The following is a 26,011-nucleotide window of genomic DNA, read 5'->3' as shown; positions in this document are numbered from 1 at the left end:
TTTGGAATGCCTGGTATACCCTTTTAATCTGGCAAATCGTTCCCCTTCTACTTCTGGTGGTGTTGTTGTTGTTGTTGTTGTTGTTGTTTTGTGGGGTTTTCCCCCTGAGATAAGGTCTGTCAAGTATGTAGTTCTGGCTTTCCTGGAACTCACTATGTTGACTGGGACAGCCTCAAACTCACGAGATCCATCTGCCTCAGCCCCGCCAAGTGCTGGGATATTTTTTTGAGTGGTTTCTATGATTACTTTTTTAATTAGATATATTTTATTTACATTTCCAATGTTATCCCCTTTCCTAGTTTCCCCTCTGAAAACTCCCTAACCCTTCCCCCTTCCCCTGCTCACCAACCCACCCATTCCCACTTCCTGGCCCTGGCATTCCCATATACTCTGGGGCATATAACCTTCTGTGATTATTTCTACACAGAAATCACTACACAGTTTTAAAAGATATCTTTTATTTTCATTTTTGTATTTTCTTGGGCAGTGTTATGTGAGAAACTTTTTCTGCAGGATATAAAAGCCACAGCAAATGCATGTGCACCCACAAAGTCTGCTCACCTCCAAAAGGGAACCAGTGACAGACCTAATAATTGCAGCAGAATCCAGCTTGGTGAACCAATGAGGTTTTTTAGGGTTACTAAGAGGTGTCCGGGTGAGAGGTTGCGTTAGGAGCAGGGACTAGTCAAATTAATCACGATTACAGCTGCATCGTGAGAGAAGCCCACCCTAAGACACAAGCAAAGCTGTGTCTCTGGGGCCCTCAGCATCACACGCACAGCTGGTCAGAGCCTTCCCCTCTAACAGCTGTTTCTGCCCCATCCAAGTTTCAGCCCTCCCAAGCCTGTGACATTCACTCCCTGGGTCTCGTAACTGCTCTCCTCCCGCATGCTACTTGGAAGGCTGTCTGAGTGACTATATCCAGATGGTTACCTTGGAACACTTTTTGGTTTTGGTTGTTACAGCACTGGGAACTGAAGTTAGGGCCTCATACATACCAGGCAGGCACTCTCCACTGGCAGTACACTATCACTATCTTCCCAACCCCCTTCGGTTTTAAAACAACCTAAGCCAGTTGGTTTTTTTTTTTTTTTTTTCTCCACAGCCTTAGTTTACTTTTGAGGCAGATTCAGAGCTACACACGCATGCTTTTATGTTCGGCTAATAAGGCTCAATGCGTACAGATCTGAGCTCTTAATTTTAAGAGAAAGAGTGGAAAGGCACAGAGTGAAGTGCAGTGGAAATGGAGAAGCTCTTTTGGTTGGAAGATAATAGCGCTGTGCACATCTGCTCCTACGAGAACTGCTGGAATTTGAAACATTGGTTATGCTCTGACAATGTCCAGTGCCACTAGACTGAGTCCAAACCCAAGAATGACAGATTAACAAGGCAGACCTTACAGGGAAGTGATTCTCTTTAGACTTTGATAAGTAGGTTCTAAGACTCAAATCCCAAGGAAAGCTGTAGTGACGAGTTTTTTTCAGACAGCTATGCAAAGTTTCTCCCATTGTAACAACCAGGGAAGAATTATCGAGTGGTCCTTTCCATTTTGTATCTGCCTAAATGTGCAGATGCTGCAGGGACTCAGCAGTAGGTAATGCAGGTCTCCTGGGTTGTTGTTGCTTTCAGGGAATACCTGAACCTGGAGTCTTGTCATGCGTGGAGATGTGGGCTTTAGTTTTATCTTTGTTGGTGGATTGGCTCTCTTCTTGGTACTGTCTTTTGATGTGAAGGATTTGGGGTTCTGTTTATGGAGTCTAGCTATGCCATCTAGCCCATTTCCTGTTTCTGTAGAAGGCTGATGTAGGAAGCATGTCTCCAGCTTTCCAGTGCAGCCTTCATGTTTTAAAACAATATACGTAGAAGACAACAGAAGTTGTTTTGCTTTTTGTTTTTTTTTTTTCTCTTCCAGACAAAAGTAAATGTGCTTATCAGAGTTTAAAATAGTGGGAGGAAAAAAAGCAGACCATTATTTTATAATTCTGTTATCCTGAGACAACGGGAACTTTAGCAAATAATGCCTTGACTTTCATCCCATGGTATTGATCATGCATTTGTATTAGCAAAATTGATGTTTTATAGCTGGTGTTCCCATCATAAAACTCTAAATATCACTATAGATATAGAAATGGGGTACAATCTTTACTAGGGACTTAGTCATCTGTTTAATGATTTTTTTTTTGTTGGTTTTTTGTTTTATTTTGTTTTGTTTTGTTTTTCGAGACAGGGTTTCTCTGTGTAGCCCTGTCTGTCCTGGAACTCACTCTGTAGACAAGACTGACCTTGAACTCAGAAATCCCCTTGACTCTGCCTCCCAAGTGCTGGGATTAAAGGCGTGAGCCACCACTGCCCAACCCTGTTTAATGAATTTTTAATGTATTTCTGATTTTTGTGATAAATGGTGTCCTGGAATCTTTGATTACTAAATATTTATGGAAATACCCTTTCATGAAATGTCTGGGTTGGGGTAGACTTTGCTAGTATTGGGGTTCTCTGAAGTAAAGGGAGCCATGGTTCATAGTACACGGCTGTATGACTGCTTTCTTGCCATTATATCCTTTAATTTTGCCAGCCAAAAGTCACCTCCCCCTGGTACATTGAGGGCTGCTACATTTCAGGGTCATTCAAGCATCCATGGGAGTAGAAAGTTCAAAAGAGACACCATTAGATAAACTGTAGGACTGTAGGGCAGCCAGGAGAAAGAACACTCTACAGATAGTGTGAAATCTAAGCATTAAACACTATTAAATAAACAAGGTCAAGTGGAGACTGGAAGATGTCACCAAATGCAAAACTTCTCAGAGCCAAAGTCTTAGTCTGGGTAGACCAGAAGCCAGAGATGTGCATTTTCTAAAGCCAGCCCTCCCTGAAGCTCCACAAAGTAGGTCAGCGTACACTTAACTGAGTGCTTTCATAAGGGATGATTTTATGTGTGAACCAAAGCTGCATTGTGCAATTGTGAGCACCGCATGTAGTAGCAGTTGAAAAGAAAGGCCGGTGTAAGGTTATAGCATCAAAAGGAATCCTTAAAGGCCCCAACTATAGAAATAAATATGTTGCTTCTTCAGCATACATTGTTCCTCTAACCTTTCATATATAATTTTATAAATTCTCCTTACATAAATTAACTCTTCAAGTGCCAAATAAGAAAATGTACAGCCTATTTGAGTTGCTTTGGAGAAAGCATTCAGTAGATTTCCAAATTGAGTTAATGGAGAATTAAAGATTTCATTCACTGAAGAGGTCAATCAGGTTATTGTTAACATTTATGGAACATTCTAGTAGGTTTGGAAACCTTTATCTAAATTTGAAGCTTTTGTAGAGTGTCAGTTTGTTTCATAATAAAGTGATATGAATTATTGATTTGTATTTCATTTTGTAATTAATTCCTAATTCTACTCTTTTGGGGGAGATACTGTAAATGTTGAACTGTTGCAACAGGTTTTTGAGACAAGGTCTTGCTATGTAGTCCCAACTGGTCCCAGGCTCACCACCCTCTTGCTTCAGGCTCATGAGTTCTGGGATTGCTGTCATAATGCTTTTAAAACCCTGTGTCCTGTGTAATTCTGGTGGTAGGTTTTTGTTAACACCAATACTGTTTCATTTTTAGACACTATTCTAGATGGCAAGGCCATATAATAGCTTCTTTTGAGGAAGTGTAAACAAATACTCCTAAATGATTTTGTAGTTTTGCCTGATTGAATCATCTGTACATTTCCAGATCAACTGCCTTAGCTTATTTTTCTTCCTTGAAGATCTGGCTTTCATAATTAACTATAAATTCATTATATGGTGGTGTGGCATATCATTGAAAGGCTTTTATAGTATTAAAGAGAAAGTATCCATTTTAAGAATTTGAGGCCAAATATTGTATAATTATTTTTCACTTGGTTAAAACCAAATAGAAAGTCCTGTTGGGCTTCCGTCCTGTAGTGAGTGTGTGCTGAAGGTCTGCCTCTAATGAAGTAGAACATGGGCCATTGCTTAGCACTTTTTGGATGCCATGCTCAAGTCTGGGAGGCTGTTAACTGGCAGCGAGAGTGCCCTGCACAGCCCCCATGCTATAGAGCCTTGTCTTCCCTTTGTATAGAATTTTAGACCAATCACCATCTGACTGGACTTCATCTCTAAAAATTATAGATAAGTGAGAGTTCCCATACCTCTTCTGTCTCTCAAATTATGTAATATTTGAAGATGAAATGTTTATTTTATTTTCATTCTTCTGTTATTTCTTCTCTATTTTGTACAATAAGTCCAATAAGCTAGGCCATGTATTAGTTCAACCTAGCTTTTCTGGATGATGGTGGTTGTTGCCCACGCTGACCTGTCTTCTAGGTCAAGCTGTAGAGACGTTTTGCCTGTCTCCATTTGGAACTACACCACGATATCTCTGTTGAGTGAGCGAGGTCAGGAGAATTCTTGCTTCTGTATCTACAGCCTGGCGCTGGAGTCTCTGAACAAAGTTGTTAGCAGATGTCAAATGAAAAGCTAAACCTCTGTGTGCTTGATGGATTTGGCCTTGCAGGATTCTTGTTCCTCTATGTAGCCCATGTATGATGTGCTTGCTGTACCAGAAAGATACTTGACTCTGTATCAGTGGTTCTCAACCTGTGCCTAGTGATCCTTTTTGGGGTCATCCAACCCTTTTACAGGGGTCGCCTAAGACCATCTGCATATCAGATATTTATATTATATTTCATAACAGAAGAATTATAGTTATGAAGTAGCACAGAAAATAATTTATGCTTGGGGGGGTCACTACAACATGAAGAACTGTATTAAAGGGTCACAGTGTTAGGAAGGTTGAGAACCCCCGACCAACATTAAGTTGCCTCCTACAATTTGATTTGTTTCTGTTTTGAAGCTTGTCATCACTTAGTAAGAGATGGTTTGTCTACATCTCCACAGGGAGAAGTGATGAAAATCTTAATCTTGGTGTAGTCTATGGTCCTGAGGGTTTCATGTAATAGTGCACTTCCTGTAGTGGCCAAGGAATGGGATGGGATGAGGAATTTGGGGAAAGCCAGTATCCTTTTCCCTTGGGCCTAAACTTGAAATTAAGATTTTTTTTTTTCTTTAGCATTGTCGTATAGATGTTAAGGGTTTACCCTAGATGTGCAAAGAAGTGTTTGAGGAGAGAGGCCTAGGAGACAGACCTTATGTCCCACCCAACCTATGTAAGGACTCAAGGTTGGTACACATGCCTGCCTTTAACACTCATGGCCGTTCTCACCACATATGGGGTTCCTTCCCAGTGGCTATAAGTGTGAAGAAAGTCATGTTTGGCTTTCTTTCTCTCTGGAAAATGCTCATATTTTCCTGGACTGTTCAAGTTAATTTTGAAGAGTTTTCAATATTAGTGACATTACTGGGTTAATTTCCCATTAAATAGTCTACCCAAAGCTAGAGATATTTGTGAAGATTTCAACCAGTTATTGATTGGGTCGCCTTTGAGCCCTGGGGACATGAAGTCTGCAGCTGGCTGCTGGAAATGGCTGCCTTTGCAAGGTTCTTCTGGGAGTCCAGCTGCTTAAGGAGAGTGTGAGTCAGGGGAGGTATAACACACCCAGAACACTTGGGAGCACCTGGGCTGTGTCCTTAGGCTTGGTACTACTATTGGTGCTATTAAAAATGGGAGATTGGAAAAGTACATGTTGTCTTTCCCCATTCTAGAATCAAACTAGGGGTTCAGTGTGAGACTAGTTAGAGAGAAGGGGGGCAGGAGTGGGGCAACTTAAGGAAGTCAGTTTGAGAAGCCCCTCTAAGTGCTTTCTCTACTCAAGACTGCCTCAGGGATTGAGTGTCCTAACATGTAGATAATGGAAGCTGACAGCATGCACTGAGTGCACTTGGCTGAAGATCCTTCTAAAGCCCTAGACACATCACCAGACGCTATTCCACAAAAACGTTCTTAGGGAAGCAATGTCACTAGTAACTTCCAGCTTCTAAGGAAAGGTTCCAGCTTCAGTGGAAAGGTTTCTGTGGTTAACACAATAATCACTTCAGAAAGAATCTAGCTAATTGAGTTCACTATCGTGTGATAAAGTAAACAGAGGCCGTTGAATACTTTGCTTAATAATTTGAAAAGCTATCAGTAAGATGTGAATACCAACAAACCCCTCTGAAAATCACTACTTACAGAGCTCGGCTGCTTCACTTGCTGTCGTATGTAGACTCTGACACTGACAACAGCCCTATGACGGAAATACTTTGTGGTTACTTCACCCATCTTAAAGATGAACAAGGTGAAGCCCAAACAGTGGGACAAGCAGGGGAGGTGCTGGGACAAAGGCCATGTTTCATAGCTGTGTTGTTTTTATATATGAAGTTGAGTCTTCTGCTTTAAGCTTTTCTTACCTTTTTAAAATGATTGTTTAAAAAAAAAAAGTAGTATACGGTTATTAAATAAATCAGTGGCAGAAGACTGGGAATCCACTCAGAATCGTGTGTAACTTAGCTGCTCTGTCTTCCCACTAGTTTTCTGCAGTGCTGTGCATTAGCCAAGGACTGTGGTTGTATTTGTTTTGTATGTATTCATGGGTAGACCCTGCCTACTGTTGTTACATCACTGGCTAATTATTTTAGTGAACATACACACTGGATTTACAACCCTTCTCTACACTCACTTGTGGGCAAGTCTGTTGACTTTTTATAGAGCTCATCCTCTTTTATAAATGAAAGGTGGATCTCATCCTCTTCTTTCAAACTATGAGGATCTACAGAAGTGTTGAGTGAGTGAGGGTAGACAGATCAGCAGAGCCTTGGCCCTGGGCTCTGCCAGTGTGTCAGCCCAATCAGCCTAAATGTACTCTCTTCCATATTAGGCTCATACGTGTTTGGAAAACGTGACTTTTTGGCAAAAAAAAAAAAAAAAAAAAAGTATATAAAATGATTAGACCAGATGATTTTATGCTTAGCATTTCTGTGGTTTTCTTCTGTGATCTGTAAGTTGTCCCATATTGTGCACATTTCAACATTCCTCATCAGAGAGATTAATGGATTAAACAGGTTTGCCAGATTCCCTCACATTCCATGATGGAAGTATGTTAGATGCAAAGAGAATCATGGCCTCTGCTGATCAGTGTCCAGGGTCCATTGAGTTATTATTAAGTACTGCCCTGGAGAGCCATCCACTGCTCTTAACATTACACATTTGCAGGTCCAGTTTAATGATATGTTACCTGGGGAAGACGGAAAACCAGGGAATGGGCAGTGCTTGCCCTTCCACATTCATTATCCACGCTGAGCCTCTTTGCATTTTGAAGGAACTGATCTGGAAGTCTCATGGTCCTGACCTTTTCTTTTGCTCCCACAGAAGGAAGAATCCTGTTCAGAAATGAGGCGAACTAATGTTTGGACACCATTGCATGAAGTGTTTTAAAACTGCCCTGACCATCTTGCCAAATGAGTCTCTGCTCATGAGACCCAACAAGATGAACCAGCCAAGGAGGGATAGTGTCCTGCCCTGTATGAACAGTGACTGCTGACGTCTGAGAGCAAGCTGGGGGTACCGAATGTCGTCTGCCAGTACCATGAAGGAAGTGGTTTATTGGTCACCCAAGAAGGTGGCAGACTGGCTGCTGGAGAATGCTATGCCAGAATATTGTGAACCTCTGGAGCACTTCTCAGGCCAGGACTTAATCAATCTAACCCAAGAGGATTTCAAAAAACCCCCACTGTGCCGAGTCTCCTCTGACAATGGGCAGCGACTCTTAGACATGATAGAGACCCTGAAGATGGAGCACCATATGGAAGCACACAAGAATGGCCACGCCAACGGACACCTCAGCATTGGCGTTGACATTCCCAACCCCGATGGCAGCTTCAGCATCAAGACTAAACCCAACGGAATGCCAAATGGGTTTAGGAAAGAGATGATCAAGATCCCCATGCCAGAACCGGAGCGCTCCCAGTTCCCCATGGAGTGGGGCAAGACTTTTCTGGCCTTTCTTTATGCACTTTCCTGTTTTGTTCTCACTACAGTGATGATCTCGGTCGTCCATGAACGAGTACCTCCTAAGGAGGTGCAGCCTCCACTACCGGACACGTTTTTTGACCATTTTAACCGGGTGCAGTGGGCGTTTTCTATTTGCGAAATTAACGGCATGATCCTTGTAGGACTCTGGTTATTTCAGTGGCTGCTCTTAAAATACAAGTAAGTAGAGCAAACACTCTTGCAATCCAGCCATGGAGGGGTTTGCATCTAGGGATCCAGTCATTGGAAACGAAATTTACCAAAACTTAGTGATTCCCTTTCCTTTCCATTTGAAGCCACACACCCATGGAACTAACTGAAGCTCCTACAGCTTTGAGAGGATGTTGTGTTTGTTGCCTGCTTGGTACAAGATTGCTCCAGAATTAATACCATGAGCAGTGCTAATCTGTTTTCAAGCAGTAGGGAAGAAAACACTTAGACATCTTCAGAGAGTGGAGGCTGTTGAGTAACAGAGGGGAAAACACCTACCTAATCTTGGATGGTGTTTACTCAGGTGAATTGTTGCCAACCTCCCACCCCTGTCAGACCTAGAACCTCATCACTAAGTATTCACAGTCTTTAACATGTGGAGTTTAGACAGATATTCTACAATGACTTTGGTTGGGAAAAACCTGATTCTCTCGTTTAAGCAGGTAACATGGTGCAGAATCTGTATGACTCCGTCTTACAGGATGTGTGGATAGGTACCTGTGTTCAGTTTTAGTTGGTTCCAATGTGATTTGCATGTCCCAAGCTCTAAACACAACAGGGACCTCCCAAAGTGAGCTATGTACTTAGGCCCACCTCTTCCCTCCCTTTAATTCACTGCCCTTGTTCATGGTGTCTGGTTGTCCTCTGAGTGGACCATGTTGTGGCATCCCTGGATGATGTTGGGAATTACTGTTTCTCCCTTCCCACTGGACGTGGGAGTATCAGTAGGAGGTACCACTGGGCCCTGGCCACAGCCCAAGCTTACTGCTATCGGCAATGTCACCAAATGAAAGAGTGTCTGGCTGTCTTCACTGGTGTCTTTGACACCGAGTGAAAAAGGCCATCCCTGGGACTGAGGCCAGAGCCAGGGCTGCTTCCCTACAGACCTGGAACCGCTTCTCTATGCCTGCTACTGATGACTGGGCCACTGGGTTTCTGGGTTTCTCTCTGGTAGACTGAGTTGCCTGAGCCCAAAGTATGGCTGGCTATTAAAAGGAGTCATATTCCATCAAGAAAACAAAATGCAGGTGGAGTGTTCCTGTTAAAGTTTTCTGAGTGGTTTCCTGGTGTTGGATAAACTCTCTCAGCTTGTGAAGTCATGTGTCTGCAAGCAGAAAGGGTAGGTGCCTGCTGACTTTACCAGGGGACCATCTTCCCTCTGAGAAGTCACTGACATAGCAGCCACGTGTTTACTTGGATCTAGCTTGACAATTTTGGAAGTGAAGTAGAAGTTTGAATGGAATTGACAGGCTATGAGGTACCTTTGAGGTATTGGGGGAAAAAGGGAAAAAAAAAGTTTTGTCGTTGCTGCTGCTGCTGCTGCTGCTTTGGTTTTGAGAGAAGCTGGCTTTAGAGATAGTGATGTTCGGAATTCCTGACATGCATGCTGTTGACTGACACATTTTAGTCCTGCTTTTCCCTTAGGAACATTTTAACCTTTCCCCCTTTCCCTGTTAAAGGCCCATTGAAAATATTTCCCACGCTGCTCAAATTATGCTTCCTATTTTTTTTTTCCCCTTAAAATTTGCTTTGTTTTTGTGAGTTTACCTTCTGGTTTTTCCATCACAATTTGTACACACAGGCAATTTTGCTGCCCCAGAATATAACTTGGTAAGTCAGACTGAGTCTTGTACAGAATTGAGATGTTTTTATAATTTCAGTCTTGCTCTGAGGAAACTGAAATCACAGGACAGAGTTCTTTTAAAGGTTTTCTTTTTCTAGCAGGGAAATTTTTCACAAAATTGAACTTTCTAACTCTAAACTCTTTAAACGTTCTGATTTGGTATTCTCCTAGTGCTTATTGCCAACACTGCAATCATTTATTTATTTATTTATTCAAATTCTCCAGCAGCAGTAAGCCAGCTGGAATGTGGTCCACAAAGCTAATTCAGAGCAGGCCTGGGTCCCTGCGCTGGCTGTGGCTTTTCATTCGAGGTGATTTAGATGAACCCTTTCATCTCAGGAGCCTTGTTCCTCTCCAGCAAACAGCAGCTTCCCAGTGAAGGCTTCTGCTGCCCTAGAAAACGTTTTAAACTGACCCTGACTTTGCTGGGTAAGGCACTGTGATGGAATTTTATGCATCCTCTTCAGGCCTCTGTAAGGCCCTCACTTCAGCTTCTTCCTTTGGAAGCAGATTGTCACCCTAAGTGTCCCCAACCCTGACTGTGTCCTCTGTCATTTCCCAGTACTGGTATGTTGCACTCCAGGCATAGGCGGGAGCGGGGCACTGATAGTGTAGGAAGTATGTGGGGTTGAGCATCATCCCTGGCTCTCATCAGAAAGACGAAACCTTTTGTACTAGTACATTGATACAACAACCTAACAACTAGGTAATTGGCTATTGGCTATCGCTATGCAACACTTTTTTTTTCTGCACCATTTTGAAAACATGGAACTTTCGGGTTGTGGAATGCTCTCTTTAACTCTCCTTGTTTCTGTGTTTGACTCCAAGAGTTTGGCCCCTCTCTCTGGAGTCCACCAGCCACCCAATTTACTATGAACTATTTAACTCAGCACCTCAGAATCAAAGCTGTTTGGCTGGTATTAAGTTCCCAATAAAGCCCAGTTTCCCCCAAATGACTCTGACTTTAAGAATCCTAGAGTCCGCCGGGCGTGGTGGCGCACACCTTTAATCCCAGCACTCGGGAGGCAGAGGCAGGCGGATTTCTGAGTTCGAGGCCAGCCTGGTCTACAGAGTGAGTTCCAGGACAGCCAGGGCTACACAGAGAAACCCTGTCTCGAAAAACCAAAAAAAAAAAAAAAAATCCTAAAGTTCTTTAAATGCCAGCCTGTTCCTTCTTCCTTTGGACTTTCTATCTTTAGAGAAAAGATAAAGTTGTCAGGAATGATGTACTAATTGAAAAGTGAGAACGCTGGTGTTATGGCCGATATCCACCACCAACAAGCCCTTTAGAACCAGACTTTCAGGGTTCTGAACACCTTGATTCTCAATTTGTGACATTCAGTTCTGTCTTATATTGTATACAATTCTCCTTCACTGTGAAAGTAGGTTCTGAACTTTTTGGTTTTTAAAATTGTAAATAATGTTGTCTCCCCATTTAGAATTGGACTTTCAAGCCACTGACTAGGAAAAATTCCCGGGAAATCTCTGCCTTTGTGTCAGACTTCACTGCAAACCAGGTACCCCTTGTTTTAAGAAAGCACCATAATGAGCATTCTGAGCCTGCAGACTGTAGAGCCGAGGCCTGGGACTCTGCATATGGCTCCCCGCTAACACGGAGGCTCCTGCATGTTCCCTGCGGCCCCACTTTGAGGACATTGCCAACCCTTGACAGAGAAGGTGGCACTGTAGTGTTCAGTCAGGTTTCCTTCCTAGGCTGAGTGTGTGGTCTGTGTGCTTCAGACTCTCCTTGACCAGAACCAGATCTGTGAGCTAAGTTTCCTAATGTGGTCTCTCTGTCTCCACCAGCGCCCCTCACCCCTGTCTCTAGAAACACAGAACAAACTCATTTAGCATTGTCCAGATGACTTCTATCAGTTCTGTTTGTAGGCATGTCTCTCTTTTCATTTCTAACTGAGACTCCACACTGTGGAATCAGATGAAGCTCAGGGCTCTCCACAATAGAGTTTAAGTCTGACCTTAACGCTGCCCCTTCAATTCTCTGTAAACACCTGAAGCTCATATCACTTTCTGTTCTGTCAATTTTATGTCTCTCTCCTTTTTAATTTTCTTAAAGGAGAAAAGGATGCAACGTCCCTTACTCACTCTTGTATCCCAATACCTGTGACAGAGCATGGCACACGTAAACACAATGTGTTCATTTTAAATCCATCCCTTCATTCAACTTGAAGTCAGTGAGCAACCTATTGTCTGCAAGCAGCGCTGGGCCCCAGGAGCACTGAGCAAGTAGAGAACTCTAGTGAGGTGATGTGTCCGGGCAGAGTGAGGCAGGCAGGCACCAGCTGAGGCTATGACAACAGCCAGTGTAAGGGACCTAGGGAAGGGGAGTCAGCATGAGGGCCCAGAGGGTTGGAAATAGGGCCGAGGTGATATTTTTCGATTGGGTAATTATGAAAGGCCACTGGTAAGAGAGGAGTTTAGTAGACGCTTGAGTTAAATGAAAGACAATCCCAAGTAGGTATTTGGGAAAGAGTGTTCTAGATAGGAGCCACAGCAAGTGTGTGAGGCTAGGATTTATTTCTCTGACTCAACTAAGTATTTGTAATGGCCCAGAAAGCTGGGGCAGAGCTGGGGCATAAGACTCTAAAGAGGTATGGACAGGGCCTCAAATGGAACCAGTAGAGTGTAAGCCGCTGGCGTGTAATGCTAGAAACACACTTACACTTTGGAAGAATTATGTCAGGTCAGCAAAATAAAATGCTCAGGTAGGGCACTTAGTACCAAGCCTAAACCTGGAGTTGGGATCTCAGAACACATATGGTAGGAGAGTAGTGACTCCCACGAGTTATCCTATGACCTACACACACACACACACACACACACACACACACACACACACACACAGACACACAGACACACACACACAATTAATATGCTAAAAAAATTTAAATTATATGGCTACTTTGTAGATAGTAGGACAGAAAGCATTAAGTCCAGAGAATTGTTTGAGACACCAGTTGCCATAGTGGACAAAGCTGGTTTGTTACATTGTTTCTCATACAAAGCTTTAGATCTGCTCATGAAACCCTGATTTTTTTATATGTGACTTACAGAGGGAGGATTCCACTAATTCACAGATTCTCACAACTGTTGTTGAATAGATTTTCTTCGGAACACAGCCAAGTAGCTCATATCCTGTGCTGTGTTTTCTGCTATAGTTTGGGGGGGGGGGCGGTCAGACATTCCCCTAAGAAGAACGGGGTAGTCATTTGGGTAAGGGACAGCATATTTAAGTGTGAATTGAATATACCTAGTAGCAACCCACTGGCAGTGTAAATATTTGAAGCAAAAAGAAGAAGAGTGTTCGATTACAGGGTGGACTCGAAGGAGCTCAGTGGTAGAGGGGTTTGGTGGTAAGGGAGAGACCTTCATGAGCTGCAGGCTCACAGTGGCATTAGTTGCAATGTGGAAATGATCATTGAATGAAATCTATGAAAACTGATCCCAAAGGGAAGGCTAAGGGACATGGTTGGACAGAGTCTGCTTACGGCCTTTTGATATTTGCATTTAAAAGTATCCCACATATGTGGTTCCCAGTGTTGCTCTTCTAGGCTGATTCTCACAGTGCTAGGATGGGTTTTTAGTGTTTAGCAACAGCTTGTTTTCTGTGGTCAGAGATCTCTTTAGACAAAGCTAGTTTGGGTTTTTGGGGTTTTTTTTGTTTGTTTTTTTAGACTTGTGTTTTTATGTATATGTGTTTGCGGGCATGCATGTATATGTGCCATGTGTGTACTTGGTGCCTGAGGGTATTGGATCCCCTAGAACTAGATTTGTTGGATGGAAACTTGGAAACTAGGAGCCGAAATCTGGGTTCTTTGCAAGAGCAGAAGTATTCTTCATACTGGGTCTTTCTTCTCTTTCAATTTCAATTTTTAAAGTGTGTGTGTGCATGTAGGGGATTGGGGGAGTGTAAGCAGTTGGAGCTGGTATCTGAGCCTAGCACCTCGCTCATGCTAAAACACCTCTTCTACCACTGTGCTACACTACCTCACATTTCAATCTCCAAGCAAAGTTGTGGTTTGGGGAATCGTGTATATTTGGTAGATTTTTGCCACCATAAGACTATAACATTCCCCTTTCTTCTAATTCTTGAGTTTAGTTTCTGAGAACAGGCTCTTTGGGCTGTTGGCCAACAGTTTGTGTCAGGTGCTAATTTAATCGTTTAGGTCTGTTCATACTACCACATAAAACTATCCACTAACATTGCCTTTCATTTTGCTCTAGCTCACTTCCTTCAGTGCTTATTTTCACATTAGCTGAGTATCAAAGTACTCGTTCCTCTCCAGTCTCCATTGTAGTTTGTGACCACAGATACGGTCAGCACAACATCTTGTCTTTGATGTTAATGACTAAGTAAAATTGTAAAGCACTTGATGTAGAACATTTGATGGAAATAGTTCTTTCCAGGTTTCTATTTATGCATGCATTTTCACACACACACATACACACACACACACACACACACACACACACACACACACACACACGGTGTTTCTCAAGTTCCTCCATCAGCCATTTTCTCGGGTCGGCTCGCTTTACTTAGTCTTATACTGTGATAGACCAGAGGGCTCTTCTGTAATTGACCTTTTCTGATTAGTTATTATCAAGCATTATTGCAAAGAGAATAGGCAGGGGTCTCAGAAATCTCCTGGCTAGCAGAGTGACAGTCTACAGGAAGCAAGAAGCTAGTTTGCTTCAACCCAACTAGCTCACTAGTCAGTGTTGGTTCAGCCTTCTGGGGTCTGACCCCTAGTAGTTTACTATAGGCACATTTTTAAGTACAGTACAATTTGGTGAAAATGTATTCTGGTGCTAATTCATTCTGTCCCACATGCACAACAAAGCATGCATAAATCTCTTTGAGGAATGAATTTTAAAAAGTAAGCTAAATATGGATCAGATGTTAGTACATTGAAACTCCTTGTAAAGTCCATAGTGATGGGTCCTATAGATTCACTGAGAAATAAAAGCTTATAATAAGGGTCTGGAGGAAGATCCAGCCACACAGTTAGTGCCAAAAGTCAACAAGATATTAACCCCATTGGTTCTCAGCCTCGTGGGCAGATAAGCAGCTTATATATTCCTTCCCTCAAAGAGACAGTCCTTGTGTTTAATATTACAGTCCCCCTAGTGCTTGCCCGTGAGTACAAAGACCTCCGTGTCTCCTACTGGTGTACTGGGGGTACTGCAGAGAAGTTCTGTAGAGATGTATTCTAGGGGAATCTTTCATTGCTCTCATAGTAATGCCTCACATGTTCAATCTCAGGAACACAAACTCCTCCATGTGGCTGCAGTGTTTTTAGACACCTCTCCCATTATTTGATTGGCTGGTAAGCCATCATAGTTCCCGCTCAGTAAATAAGAGAAGAGCTCAGAATAGTCCCTTCTATTTCTTTTTTCATTTCTCTTCCCACGATGTATAGCTGAATCTATTATGTGTTTATTCAGTCTCTTTTATTCTGCAAAGCATCTTTCGTGTAAAAAAACCTTTTCATCCAGTTAAGGGGCAGATTCCAAAATAGCTGTTTGAGTAACAAATTTTTACTTGCACTATATCACTGATTCAGTAAGCCTTTTTAAAATAGATGGTGTTATTCTTTTCTCTCCGTGAAGGTGACTGAGACTTAAGATCTACTCACTTGTCCTGCATCACTTAAGAATGTATGTTGGGAGTGAAGGCTCTTTGGTATAAGTCCTCTCGAACTTTCCTACTATACCAAACACTCACTGCAAATGTATTTTCTTAGCACACAAATAAAATGAAATGGATAGAGTGAAAACAGATGAGCAGAGTGTTTTTATAATAACACAATGTGCTGTTTTCATCTGGAAGACATTTGAATGTGAGGCCAGGAAGTTCTTGTCAACCCTTATAGCTGTCATGTCATGTCTGTTCCCTGTACACTGTAGCAGATGTACTTAGTTGGGTCCTAGCTGCATGCTGTCTTGTAAGTCAGAACCACCATTTTGGTACACATGTCCCTAATTCTGTAGTCCTAATATTCCACCAAAGTTGATTGTCCAGGTGTCTTAGGGTTTTATGGCTGTGAAGAAACACCATGCCAACTCTTATGTAAGCAGATATTTAATTTGAGGCTGGCTTACAGTTTCTAAGGTTTAGTTCATTATCGTCATGCAAGAAGCATGGTGGCATACAGGCAGACATGGTGCTGGAGAAGGAGCTAAGACTTCTACGTCTCAATTGGCAGGCAGAAGAAGACTATGTACTGCCATCTCCACAGTGACACACTTCAACAAGGCCACACCTCCTAATAGTGCTACTCGTTATGGGCCAAGCATTCAAATACATGGTTATATGGGGCCATTTCCATTCAAACCACCACACTAGGCCTGTCCAACTTTGTTCTCTGACTTTCTGGTTTTTTGACCAAGTTTGTGTGTTCCTTTGTTGTTGTTGCTGTTGCTCCCTTTTGATTCTGACCCATTATCTCTCTAAGTTCAGGACCGAATTGCTTTCCTACTTTCCTGGGGACCTGCTCTGAACCCCTACCCTCCCAGGTCACGTGTACCCCAGCTTCTTGTACTCTGCATGGCCTCTTGTCTTTGTTTTAGGAATATTGTGAGACAAACTGTGGAGCCAGGGAGCAGATTCAGTCCCACATAGTCTTACCTGGGCTCGCCTCCTCTGACTCTTTTTGCCTTTATAGATTGTATGACCTAAATAGTCCAAGCCATAGGAATTGGATAGAAACTAGATTTCCCCATATAGCCATTAAATTAATTAATCTTAGTGAATTGACTAAGTTATTCTGTATTAGCTTTTTAAGAATCAAATTAAGATTTTTATTTATAACACTGAATCCAACATAAGGGATGATCTTGTGTGTAGTCAGGTTAATAATGGTAAGTGATACTGTTTTAATATGCCCTCCTACACACACATTTTGGAACGTAATTTCCAAAATGTATGTTAATGATCTTTGGAAGTGGGGCCTTTAGGAGGTAGCTGGAACTAAATGAGTCGGGGGTGGGGGGGGCTCCCACCTGTCTTTAAGCAGAGAAGCCCTGGATCGCTGACTCGTCCTGCTTTTCTTTGTGATCTCTAACATGGAAGTAATGTAGCAAGGAACCCTTTACCAGATGCTGATATCGGCACAAAGAGATCAGACTGTTTAGCTGTTAGACAGACTCATGAGCAAATAAGCTAACTAATCTTATCTTGGTGCCCTGCATATGCATGGGTATATTATAATCTTACCTAGTTGTTTCCTCAACTGCAAGATAAAAATGGCTGTAGTTTTTCTCCCATATTGTTATGATGCTGAGTAGAAATAAATCCACAGCATTTGCATAGAGCCCTTTATACTCAAGCTGATGATGGTGTTCCCAAATCCTCCTTAGGAAAGAGCTTCTCAGTCCTTCCCAGTGTTCAACCCAAACATCTTTGAGTTTTCTTCCTCGATACTGTTTTTTGACCCAACACCTAGTCTGTAAATCTGAGCCTTCTCACTGCCTCTGTCACTGTCACGCTTCCACTGTCACCTCCTACGTGAGGTGTCACTGGAGCCTCCACTGGTCTATTCCCCTTGGGTCAGTGTTTGCAACTCCCCGAGTGTATCAGCATCATTGCTCGTCTGCCTCCGGTATCACTGAAGCTGTTGTCTTTCTGGTGGCCTAATGGTTCTGCTAAAGCCAGTGCTTCCATTCTAGACCACAGTGGCCTTGTCAACTTGGCTCACCATTTTTTGTTTTGTTTTTGTTTTGTTTTGGTTTGGTTTTTTGGGTTTTTTTGTTTTTGGTTTCAGCTTTGGTGTTTTTGAGACAGGGTTTCACTGTGTAGCCCTGACTGTCTTAGAACTCACTCTGTAGTCCCTAAACGCAGAGATCTGCCTGCCTCTGCCTCTCAAGTGCAACGGAGTGTGACAGCCCCGCCCAGCTACTTACTAACCTTCTAACAAGTCAACGGTTAGGCATGCTGGCCTCTAGGATCTTCTTCCAAGGTATATTGCAGCTAGCCATTAAAGCCCTGGGTTTTTTTTGGGGGGGTGGGGATGGGGGTGGGGATCTTTCGATTCACTGTTGGCCCAGTTGGTACCAAAGCCCTCAGTGCTTTAAAGTCTCTTCCTGTAGGGTAGAATATTGATCATTACTAAATTTAAGGATGCAGATACCAAAGGTATGAAATTTCTTTGAGTTGGATTTTTTTTTAAAGTTGAAAAGGTCCTTACACATACACAGACACATACTGAGCTGTGAGTTTGAGTTTCTGGATTCATGCCACCATCTTGCCTGTAGCGGATGCCCAAATGCTAGGTGAGTTCCAAGTGTCTTCTAGAAAGCATTGCTTTAGATTTCTTCTTTGCAAATTCAGCCTTGCCCTTTCATCCCTTGGACTAGCCTTTCCTTTGAGTGTTCCCCACAGTAGCCTTGAGTGAAAGTTCTGGAGTTTTCTGGTATGCCTTCTGGTATCCTGGAGATTCAAAGGCTATACTGAGTGGGGTCAGTTCTGTGTTGGGAACAAGAAAGGGAGGGGAAGGAGAGAGGTGGCAGAAGCCAGTCTCTGATCTCTAGTGATTTTAAGACCTGTTTGAATGGAGCTACCTCAGCAAACATTTTAAATGAAAACGTGAATGCAAATAAATAAATAATGAAATAAAAAAGCCAGATGTGGGGTGGAGGGGCAGTGAGCGTCTGCGCAGATTAATTCCAGCAGATAAATGAAAGGGCTTACAGGGCAAATGTGTTTGGACAGAAGTGGAGAAGGGCTGTCACGAGTGAGAGATGAAGCTCCAAACAGGGAGAGTATGGTCCTCTGGTGCTAGTGCCTCTGCTGTCAGTGCTGAGATCATTGGTGTTAGAAACACACGTTTATTTTGCTTTCATTGAGTTGTGAATGGGTTGTTAATGCTGTAAAGAAGTTTTTCTTTAATTATTTTATTAGATATTTTTTTTCATTTACATTTCAAAGGCTATCCCGAATGTCCCCTATGCCCCCCCCCGCCCTGCTCCCCTGCCCACTCCCACTTCTTGGCCCTGGCGTTCCCCTGTATGGGGCATATAAAGTTTACAAGACCAAGGGGCCTCTCTTCCCAATGATGGCTGACTAGGCCATCTTCGCTATATATGCAGCTAGAGACACAAGCTCTGGGGGTACTGGTTAGTTCATATTGTTGTTCTACCTATAGGGTTACAGACCCCTTCAGCTCCTTGGGTAATTTCTCTAGCTCCTCCATTGGGGTCTCTATGTTTGTAAAGAAGTTTTAAAAACAAAAAAATAAGACAGATAAAAAGAAATGGGGCTTCCTTAGAGGAGGTCAGCTCTAAACTGAGTATCTATGGCAGGCATCTAAAAAGATAAAATATAGACAGTCCAGGCAGAGTCACTGTCACAGAGGTCCTACCTACAGTAGAAGGGACTTTGCAGGTAGTGCTCAAAGAACTTTGGATAATAAAGTAGAAGTTCAGAAGTTCAGAGCTCTTTTTTTTTTTGAAGGGTAGGAGTGGGGTTGGGTGAACAGAGTCGAGGAAGACCTAAGACTGTGTGGACCTGGTAAAGGATGTAAAGTATATGCACGTTAAAATTGCCAGCCACATGATGGTTTCAAAGAAGGTGATCGTTAGTGGGCTTTAGGGTAATCTTATTGAGGCTGTTATAAGTAAACACCACAAGCTAGATTCTTAACAGCAACTGTTTATTTCTTCTTTCTGGAGGCTGAGAAGACCAAGGCTAATGGATCTTGCCGGGGTCTCTGGCTGCTCTTCATAACCACATTCTCCTCATGTGGTGGAAGAATGCCAGCCAGCAAGCACTCTTTGATCTCTTAAATAGACACTTATCTCATTCCTAAGGGCTCCAGCCTCAGGATGTCTTCACTGGTGGTCGGATTTTACCTTGAATCTGAGAGTCTCATAAGCACCGAGACCATAGAGACAAGAATTACACTGAGGACAGATTGATACCAAAAAAAAAAATCACTGGAAATTTGGATGAAATGGAGGATTAAGGAGGAGAAGGTGTAAGAATGATTAAATAAACAGGACATGACACATTTATTGTTTCAAGCCTTCATGAAAGAAAGTACTAGATTACCAGTGGTTTAGTAGTTAACTACTAGAATACCAGTGGTTTAGTAGTTATTGTGGAATAAGGTGTCTTAGTCATGGTTCTTGTTACTGTGAAAAAACACAGACCAAAAAGCAAGCTGGGGAGGAAGGGGTTTCTTTGGCTCACACTTCAAAATCACTGTTCATCATCAGAGAAGTCAGGACAGGAACTCAAACAGGGCAGGAACCTGAAGGTAGGAGCGGATGCAGAGTCTATAGAGGCACGCTGCTCACTGGCTTGCTCCTCAAGGCTTGCTCAGCCTGCTTTCTTCTATCACCCAGAACCACCAGCCCAGGGATGGCACCACCCACAATAGGCTGACCCTCCCACATCAATAACTAAGAAGATACATTACAGCCAGATCTTATGGAGGCATTTTCTCAAGTCTCTCCTAGTTTGTGAGTCAAGTGAGACCAGCCAGCAGATAAGGAAATTATCAAAATGTTTTGTAGAGTTCTAGTCCATAGAAAATATCCCACACAGCATGAGATGAAAAAAAAATTGAATTAAGTTTAAAATCTAATAGTCTTAACTCACCTGTGGGTACTCAAAATGGGATTTCTTGTGCTGTTAAGCATGTTTTTTTCCTAATTATTTTGTCTTGTGTAGTTATACTTCAGTTTAGACTCCATGAGACTCAATTTTGCCTTGTGTGAAATAGGAATCGTAGCCATGCATTACTGGGACATCTTAAGAAATAAATGGGGTAGGGTGGGGTGGAGAAATGGCTCAGAGGTGAGAAGCATGGGCTCTGCACAGGGCCACAGCAGGTGACTCAGAACCACCTGCAATGCCAGTTCCAGGGGCCTGACATAGGCAGCAGGCATATACATATATGCAGGTACTCACGCATACGAAATGAAGTAGATGGTACAAAGCTTAAAGGCAGGAAGGAAAAATTTGACAAAATTTCCCACGTTTTTCTAAGCAAATTAAAATAAGTATCGTGGTACCCCGTTCTTAGTTCTGCTCCATGGCCTTTCCATTCATCATTAGTCTGTTTCCCTACTAAGAAGGAAGGTGGTGTCTTTGTCCTCCTTTTTCTGATGAAGAAGCAAATTTCATAGGAAATTTACAGAGACGACTGAGGTCACCAAAAATAGTCTTTGTTAAAGGTAAAGCTAGCTAGCCCGCGGTGGTCCTGCAGTGGCCCAGTGATGGTCTGCCGTGGGGTGCTTGCTCAAATCACCTTGAGCTCTGCCTACGATGGCTCCCTCTGATTCCGCATCACTCTGCATGCCATCTTCCTCGTTTGCTGCCTCTTAGTTGTGAGTCTGATGCTTGGTCCACCATGTAGTGTATGGAAGTATTTGTTTCTAAAAGCTAAGAGCTTCCAGAAAGCAGTAGGTGATAAAATCAACATCCAAGAAATGGGTTAGAAACAAATGGAAAAAGTACAGGAAATAGTACTAAGTCTGGGGGGGGGGGTCAGAATGGTCATTATCTATAATTTCTTTAACTGTGTTTGTCTTTAAGAGCTTGGAAAACAGAGTAACTTAATTCTGAGTCCTTCAGCTCAGCACTTTAGTGATAGAGTTAAGGGTTAGCAGTTGAAAGCCACTCTAGCTACACAGGGTGTCTGAGACCTGGGAGTCAAGAAACCGTGTTTGAGGGGGTGTGTGGAATGGAGACAAGGAACATACCCTAAAGATGTTTTTGTGCTGATATACTTCTTCAGGCAGCCATGAGTATCCTGCTGCTATGCGTTCATGGGACGACAGCTTGCGGAGCCAAGTCACTTTCCAGCATTAATTGACCTTTAGAGTGTCTTCCTAAACCTTTGTACTAGGTGCCAGAGACAGCATTTCTTAGTTGCCTGGAGCCTTTGTGTGGGGGTGAGGCTTTGTGGACTTCACCCAGCCACTTTTTGTGCCTGTCATTGCCATCGCTGTCCAGCTCACGTTTAGGCAGTCATGTAGGGGACACGAGTGTGACTTGAGGCATTCTTAGGAGGCACAGTCTCACAGCAATCTCCCTGATCCTCTGGCTCTTACAGTCTTTCTGCTCCCTCTTCCACAATGATTCCTGAGCCTTAGGTCCAGGACTTGTTTTGTGGATATAATCGCTACGACTGATCTCCAAGGCTCTTTTTTGAGATACATCATGAATTTAAAAAAAACCTTTGACAAAGAATTCTAGCTGTGTGGGATTCTTAAGTTTAGGACAGGAATCCCCAGGAGTACAATTCTTTGAACCATGCATACTCTGCTTTTTAACATGCAGTCTGACCACAACAGCTCACACTGTTCATTTCACATTGGCACTTCCCTCGTGGTATTCTTGACTGACATCTCTAGACTTTACTTTTCATTGTTCTGTGGCTTTCATTAGACTGGAAACCAGTGGTCCACACCTCTGCAAGAGAGCTTATGTAGAGTAAATTCTTAGCCCATCGGGGGAGATATGACTAAGAGAAACCATTAAAACCAACGTTAATACAATAGTTTTGATCCAGCTTCAGAAACATAGAGAAGGCGACAAAATACCCACCAGTCTTCACCAGTCCTCAGTTAACTTGTGGACTATGTGTGCCAGCAGTATGCGTATATGTATGTATTTATGTGTGTGTGTGTATGTGTATGTATGTATGTATGTATTTATGTGTGTGTGTATATGTATGTATTTATGTGTGTGTATGTGTATGTATGTATGTATGTATGTGGTCACACAGTAGTGAGTCACTCAGTTCCTCTTATGAAAACAACAATTAGAAAAAACAACCCATCTTGAGCAAAAAGAGATACAGTACACAGTACATAATGGCAGAGTGACTGGTGTTCACTAGTCTTAAAGGAAACCTACCCCGTGTTTCTAAATTTTCCATTTTATTTAATTCACGCTTCCCCGGGGCAACTTGAACTTTCCAAGCCTGAAAGAACAGAGCTACAGGATGTGATTTGCCCCACCGGCTGGCCAGGAGGCAGTTAGAGAGGGGTCTTATTTAAGGATGCTTGGGACTGCATTAACGAGGTTAAGTCCAAGAAATAGATGGGCTTTGGTGCTAGAAGAATTCATCGGATTTGGGATATACATGTATTCATCCCATTCACTAGAAACTAGTGCTTCTTGTTCTTGTTCATATTTTGTAGCTGCCTGTCTATTCCTGCCCTGTGTGAGGGATTTCCAGATTTCATTTCTAGCACTCTTGACCGCATTTTATTTATTCTGAGAAACAGGAAGTAGTCTCTGAGGTGGCAGAGACACCAGAGTCCCTGTCAGGGTTGGACTCTGTCTTCCATGGTTCTTTTCTTGACGGTCTCCTACGCACACTGCTGTAGCAGTTTAGTGGCTGACTTCTTAAACAGTAGAATGTCTGCTGTTTGGACAGAGACGCTGAACATTTGCCACCAGCACTGCACAGGCTCTGGCCATTCTGGACAGGCTCCACTTGTCCATCAGTCGAGTGGCAGCAATGCAGATTTAAGACCCATAAGGCCTGATTTGTAGCACTGTGGATCACTGTGGTTCCTTTTGGCCAGTTAATGGCACTTTTTTTTTTTTAATGCACAACTGACGTTAGTCTACGATGCTGCATCCAGGTCTTTTGCTAGTGAAACTTGTAGGACTCTGATTTCAAGCTCGTGACTAGATTTCTGGGTTTGTTTTGTTGGGTCATTGAAAACTTTGAGTAAATGAAGCTGTGGAATTTCTTGACTGAGAATCTGCCCTGTTTTTCCCTTTTTCTAGGTCTATTATTAGCAGAAGATTTTTCTGCATAGTTGGCACGCTGTACCTGTATCGGTGTATTACAATGTATGTAACTACACTCCCAGTACCTGGCATGCATTTCAACTGTTCTCCGAAGGTAAACTCCTCCTCCCTGTCATTTCCCACTTTTGTTTCTCCTCTTGCCCTGGGGACCTTCGACTAAGGCCAAGATGAAAACTGATTCAGACTCACTTCTGGGAATGTTGTCCCTAAGCTATAGGACCAGACAGCCACACCCTTTCCAGAATTCCCTAGCCTCGACAGCCCCTCCTAACTTAGAACCAATGGGAGCTTTGCATGGGAGTGGAGCTCTTTGCATCCTGCCGGACTATTAAATATGTTCTCCTTCAGTGTAGCTCTGGGTGTGCTGTTTCCCCTGGCACTTTTTCCTTTCCGACTTCCCCATCAGCAGAACAAGATAGGCCCACTCCCAGCCCCTGGCAGTCCTCTGCCAATTTGTATGACACTGTTCTTGGGAAGAGCGTGGGGCCCTTCATCTGCTATCTTTCCTTGTAGCCCAGAAGGTTTTGAATCTGTCCTGTATTCCCAGAATCAAGTAACTGTTACCTTGGAAGAGATTTTTAACTAGAAAGCTTTTGGAATGTCATCAAATAGGAAAAGACTTAATTCTTTAACATATTAAAGCTCTTTAGTAGTGCAATCAGAAAAAAAAGGCTAAGTTCTTGCCTTGATTTCTTGATTTTTTTAATATATATTAAATATAAGCATATAAAATATAGATTTAAAATATGTAATGTATATTATATATACAAAATAAAAAATACATTGAGATCATTTATCATCATTAAATCATGTGCTGAGATAGCCGTTACTTTTGGTTTCTTCCCTTTTTAGTCTCTTCCTGCCAAAGGATCATCCTGTCAGAGGGGCTTTACAGAGGGGACTTCAATGTTCACTCTGGAGATTTTTTAATGGAGTCTTTATGATAGGGAGTTCGGGATCCTTTAGTTTCCCTGTGAACCTTCTCTCTTCCCAGACTTAGTTGATGTTCTCACAGAGGTGGCTGGTTACTTTCCTGACTCTGTCCAAGGTTCACTGAACTCAGGAGAGTGGATGTCCCAAGCACAGAGCCTTGTCATCAGCCCTTCTTCTCTGAACCTTCTCGTGCTGTTCCTCTGTCCTTCCCAGGAAGCCAGCCTCACATCCTGGTTTTATCCTTTGTAAAAGCTTCCCAAAACCAGCTTGCCCTGCCCAGATTGTAGAATTCATTCTTTCTTTATTTAATATTTGGAAATACTGTATTATTGAGAGTCCAGCCACTCTTGTGAGAGTTGGTTGATAAACAAAATGTTCTATACTGTAAACATAACAATTGTGATACACACCTAAGTGCAGTTGAACTGTTTGTTTGTTTGATTGATTTTTTTTTTCCTAAGACAGAGTTTCTTTGTGTAACCCTGGCTGTCCTGGAAATAGACCAGGCTAGCCTCAAACTTACAGAAATCTGCCTGTTTCTGCCTCCCGAGTGCTGGGATTAAATGTGGTCACCAGGACCACTGAGCTGCAGTTCGGTTCTTAAAAGAATCTGTATATTGGTAAAGTTGCTACAAAGAAGTAGAAAGATGTGGCTTCTGAAGATAAGTCCTGCATCCAGGGGCTGCCTTCCCTCCCTGGTTCTAGTGCTGTGCCTTTGTGAGGGTGTCTGCATCTCTACTCAGCCCTTCAAGTCCAGAGAGGTGAGCTGTGGTTACTCAGAGTCAGCCAGAGTCACCAGTGTACCTAACCACAGTCCACGGTGAAGAATAGCTCTCAGCTTCTGTTGGTAGAGGCAGAGATAGCAGGCACGGCACAGAAACTAACTCACGTGTGCCACCCAAGTGTTGGCTGGAAATCCAAACTAGTACAGTGATTCTTCAGCAATCTTCCTTCTAGAACTCAGCATCTTAAAAATGAACAGTCGAAGGTATCTTAGCACACCTTTGTGAACAGTAGTTAAAACTCAGACTGACTTACTTTGTAGATTAAGAAAAAAGAATTTAGAACACAGCTTTTATTTTATTTTTTTAATGCAGGATTTAGGCCAGGGAATACAACTTTTTATTTTGTTCTGGAATTTTCCAATGCATTTAGTGTAGAGAGACTAGTATAAGGAAATCTGTTGTATTCAACACTCAGATTCACTTGTTACAACTTGTTATTGTTGATTTATCTATCTTTGTTTTGGAAGTGTTTATATCACTGCAGATGTAGCATGCACTGGAAAACTGGGCATTTTATTGCATTATACTCTTGGTAGTCAACAGAAATAATACTTGTTTGATATTGGCAGTTATCAGTTCATGAAATTAGTCCTCTTGTCTTGAAGGGTTTTTGATGGTCTCTTTGTATTCATTAGGATCTAGACTCTTTACATGACAGTTGCTTTGTCTGTCTGTCTGTCTGTCTGTCT

At 42.6% G+C, this 26,011-nt stretch overlaps 1 protein-coding gene across 8 annotated transcripts in view; it reads left to right on the top strand.

The window, feature by feature from the left end:
- The window catches only part of Sgms1 (sphingomyelin synthase 1), a 257,314-nt gene that overhangs the window by 214,554 nt on the left and 16,749 nt on the right, over positions 1-26,011 (top strand). For all 8 annotated transcript variants that reach the window (XM_021195013.2, XM_029537492.1, XM_029537483.1 and 5 more), the window contains 2 exons: positions 7,316-8,155; positions 23,581-23,698. In XM_021195013.2, coding sequence (XP_021050672.1) covers positions 7,515-8,155; positions 23,581-23,698 — 759 coding nt within the window. In that variant the 5' untranslated portion in view covers positions 7,316-7,514. The remainder of the gene's footprint in view (positions 1-7,315; positions 8,156-23,580; positions 23,699-26,011) is intronic.

Source organism: Mus pahari, chromosome 1 (assembly GCF_900095145.1).
Source record: "Mus pahari chromosome 1, PAHARI_EIJ_v1.1, whole genome shotgun sequence".
NCBI lineage: Eukaryota > Metazoa > Chordata > Mammalia > Rodentia > Muridae > Mus > Mus pahari.
This window is presented reverse-complemented; position numbering and strand designations above follow the sequence as displayed.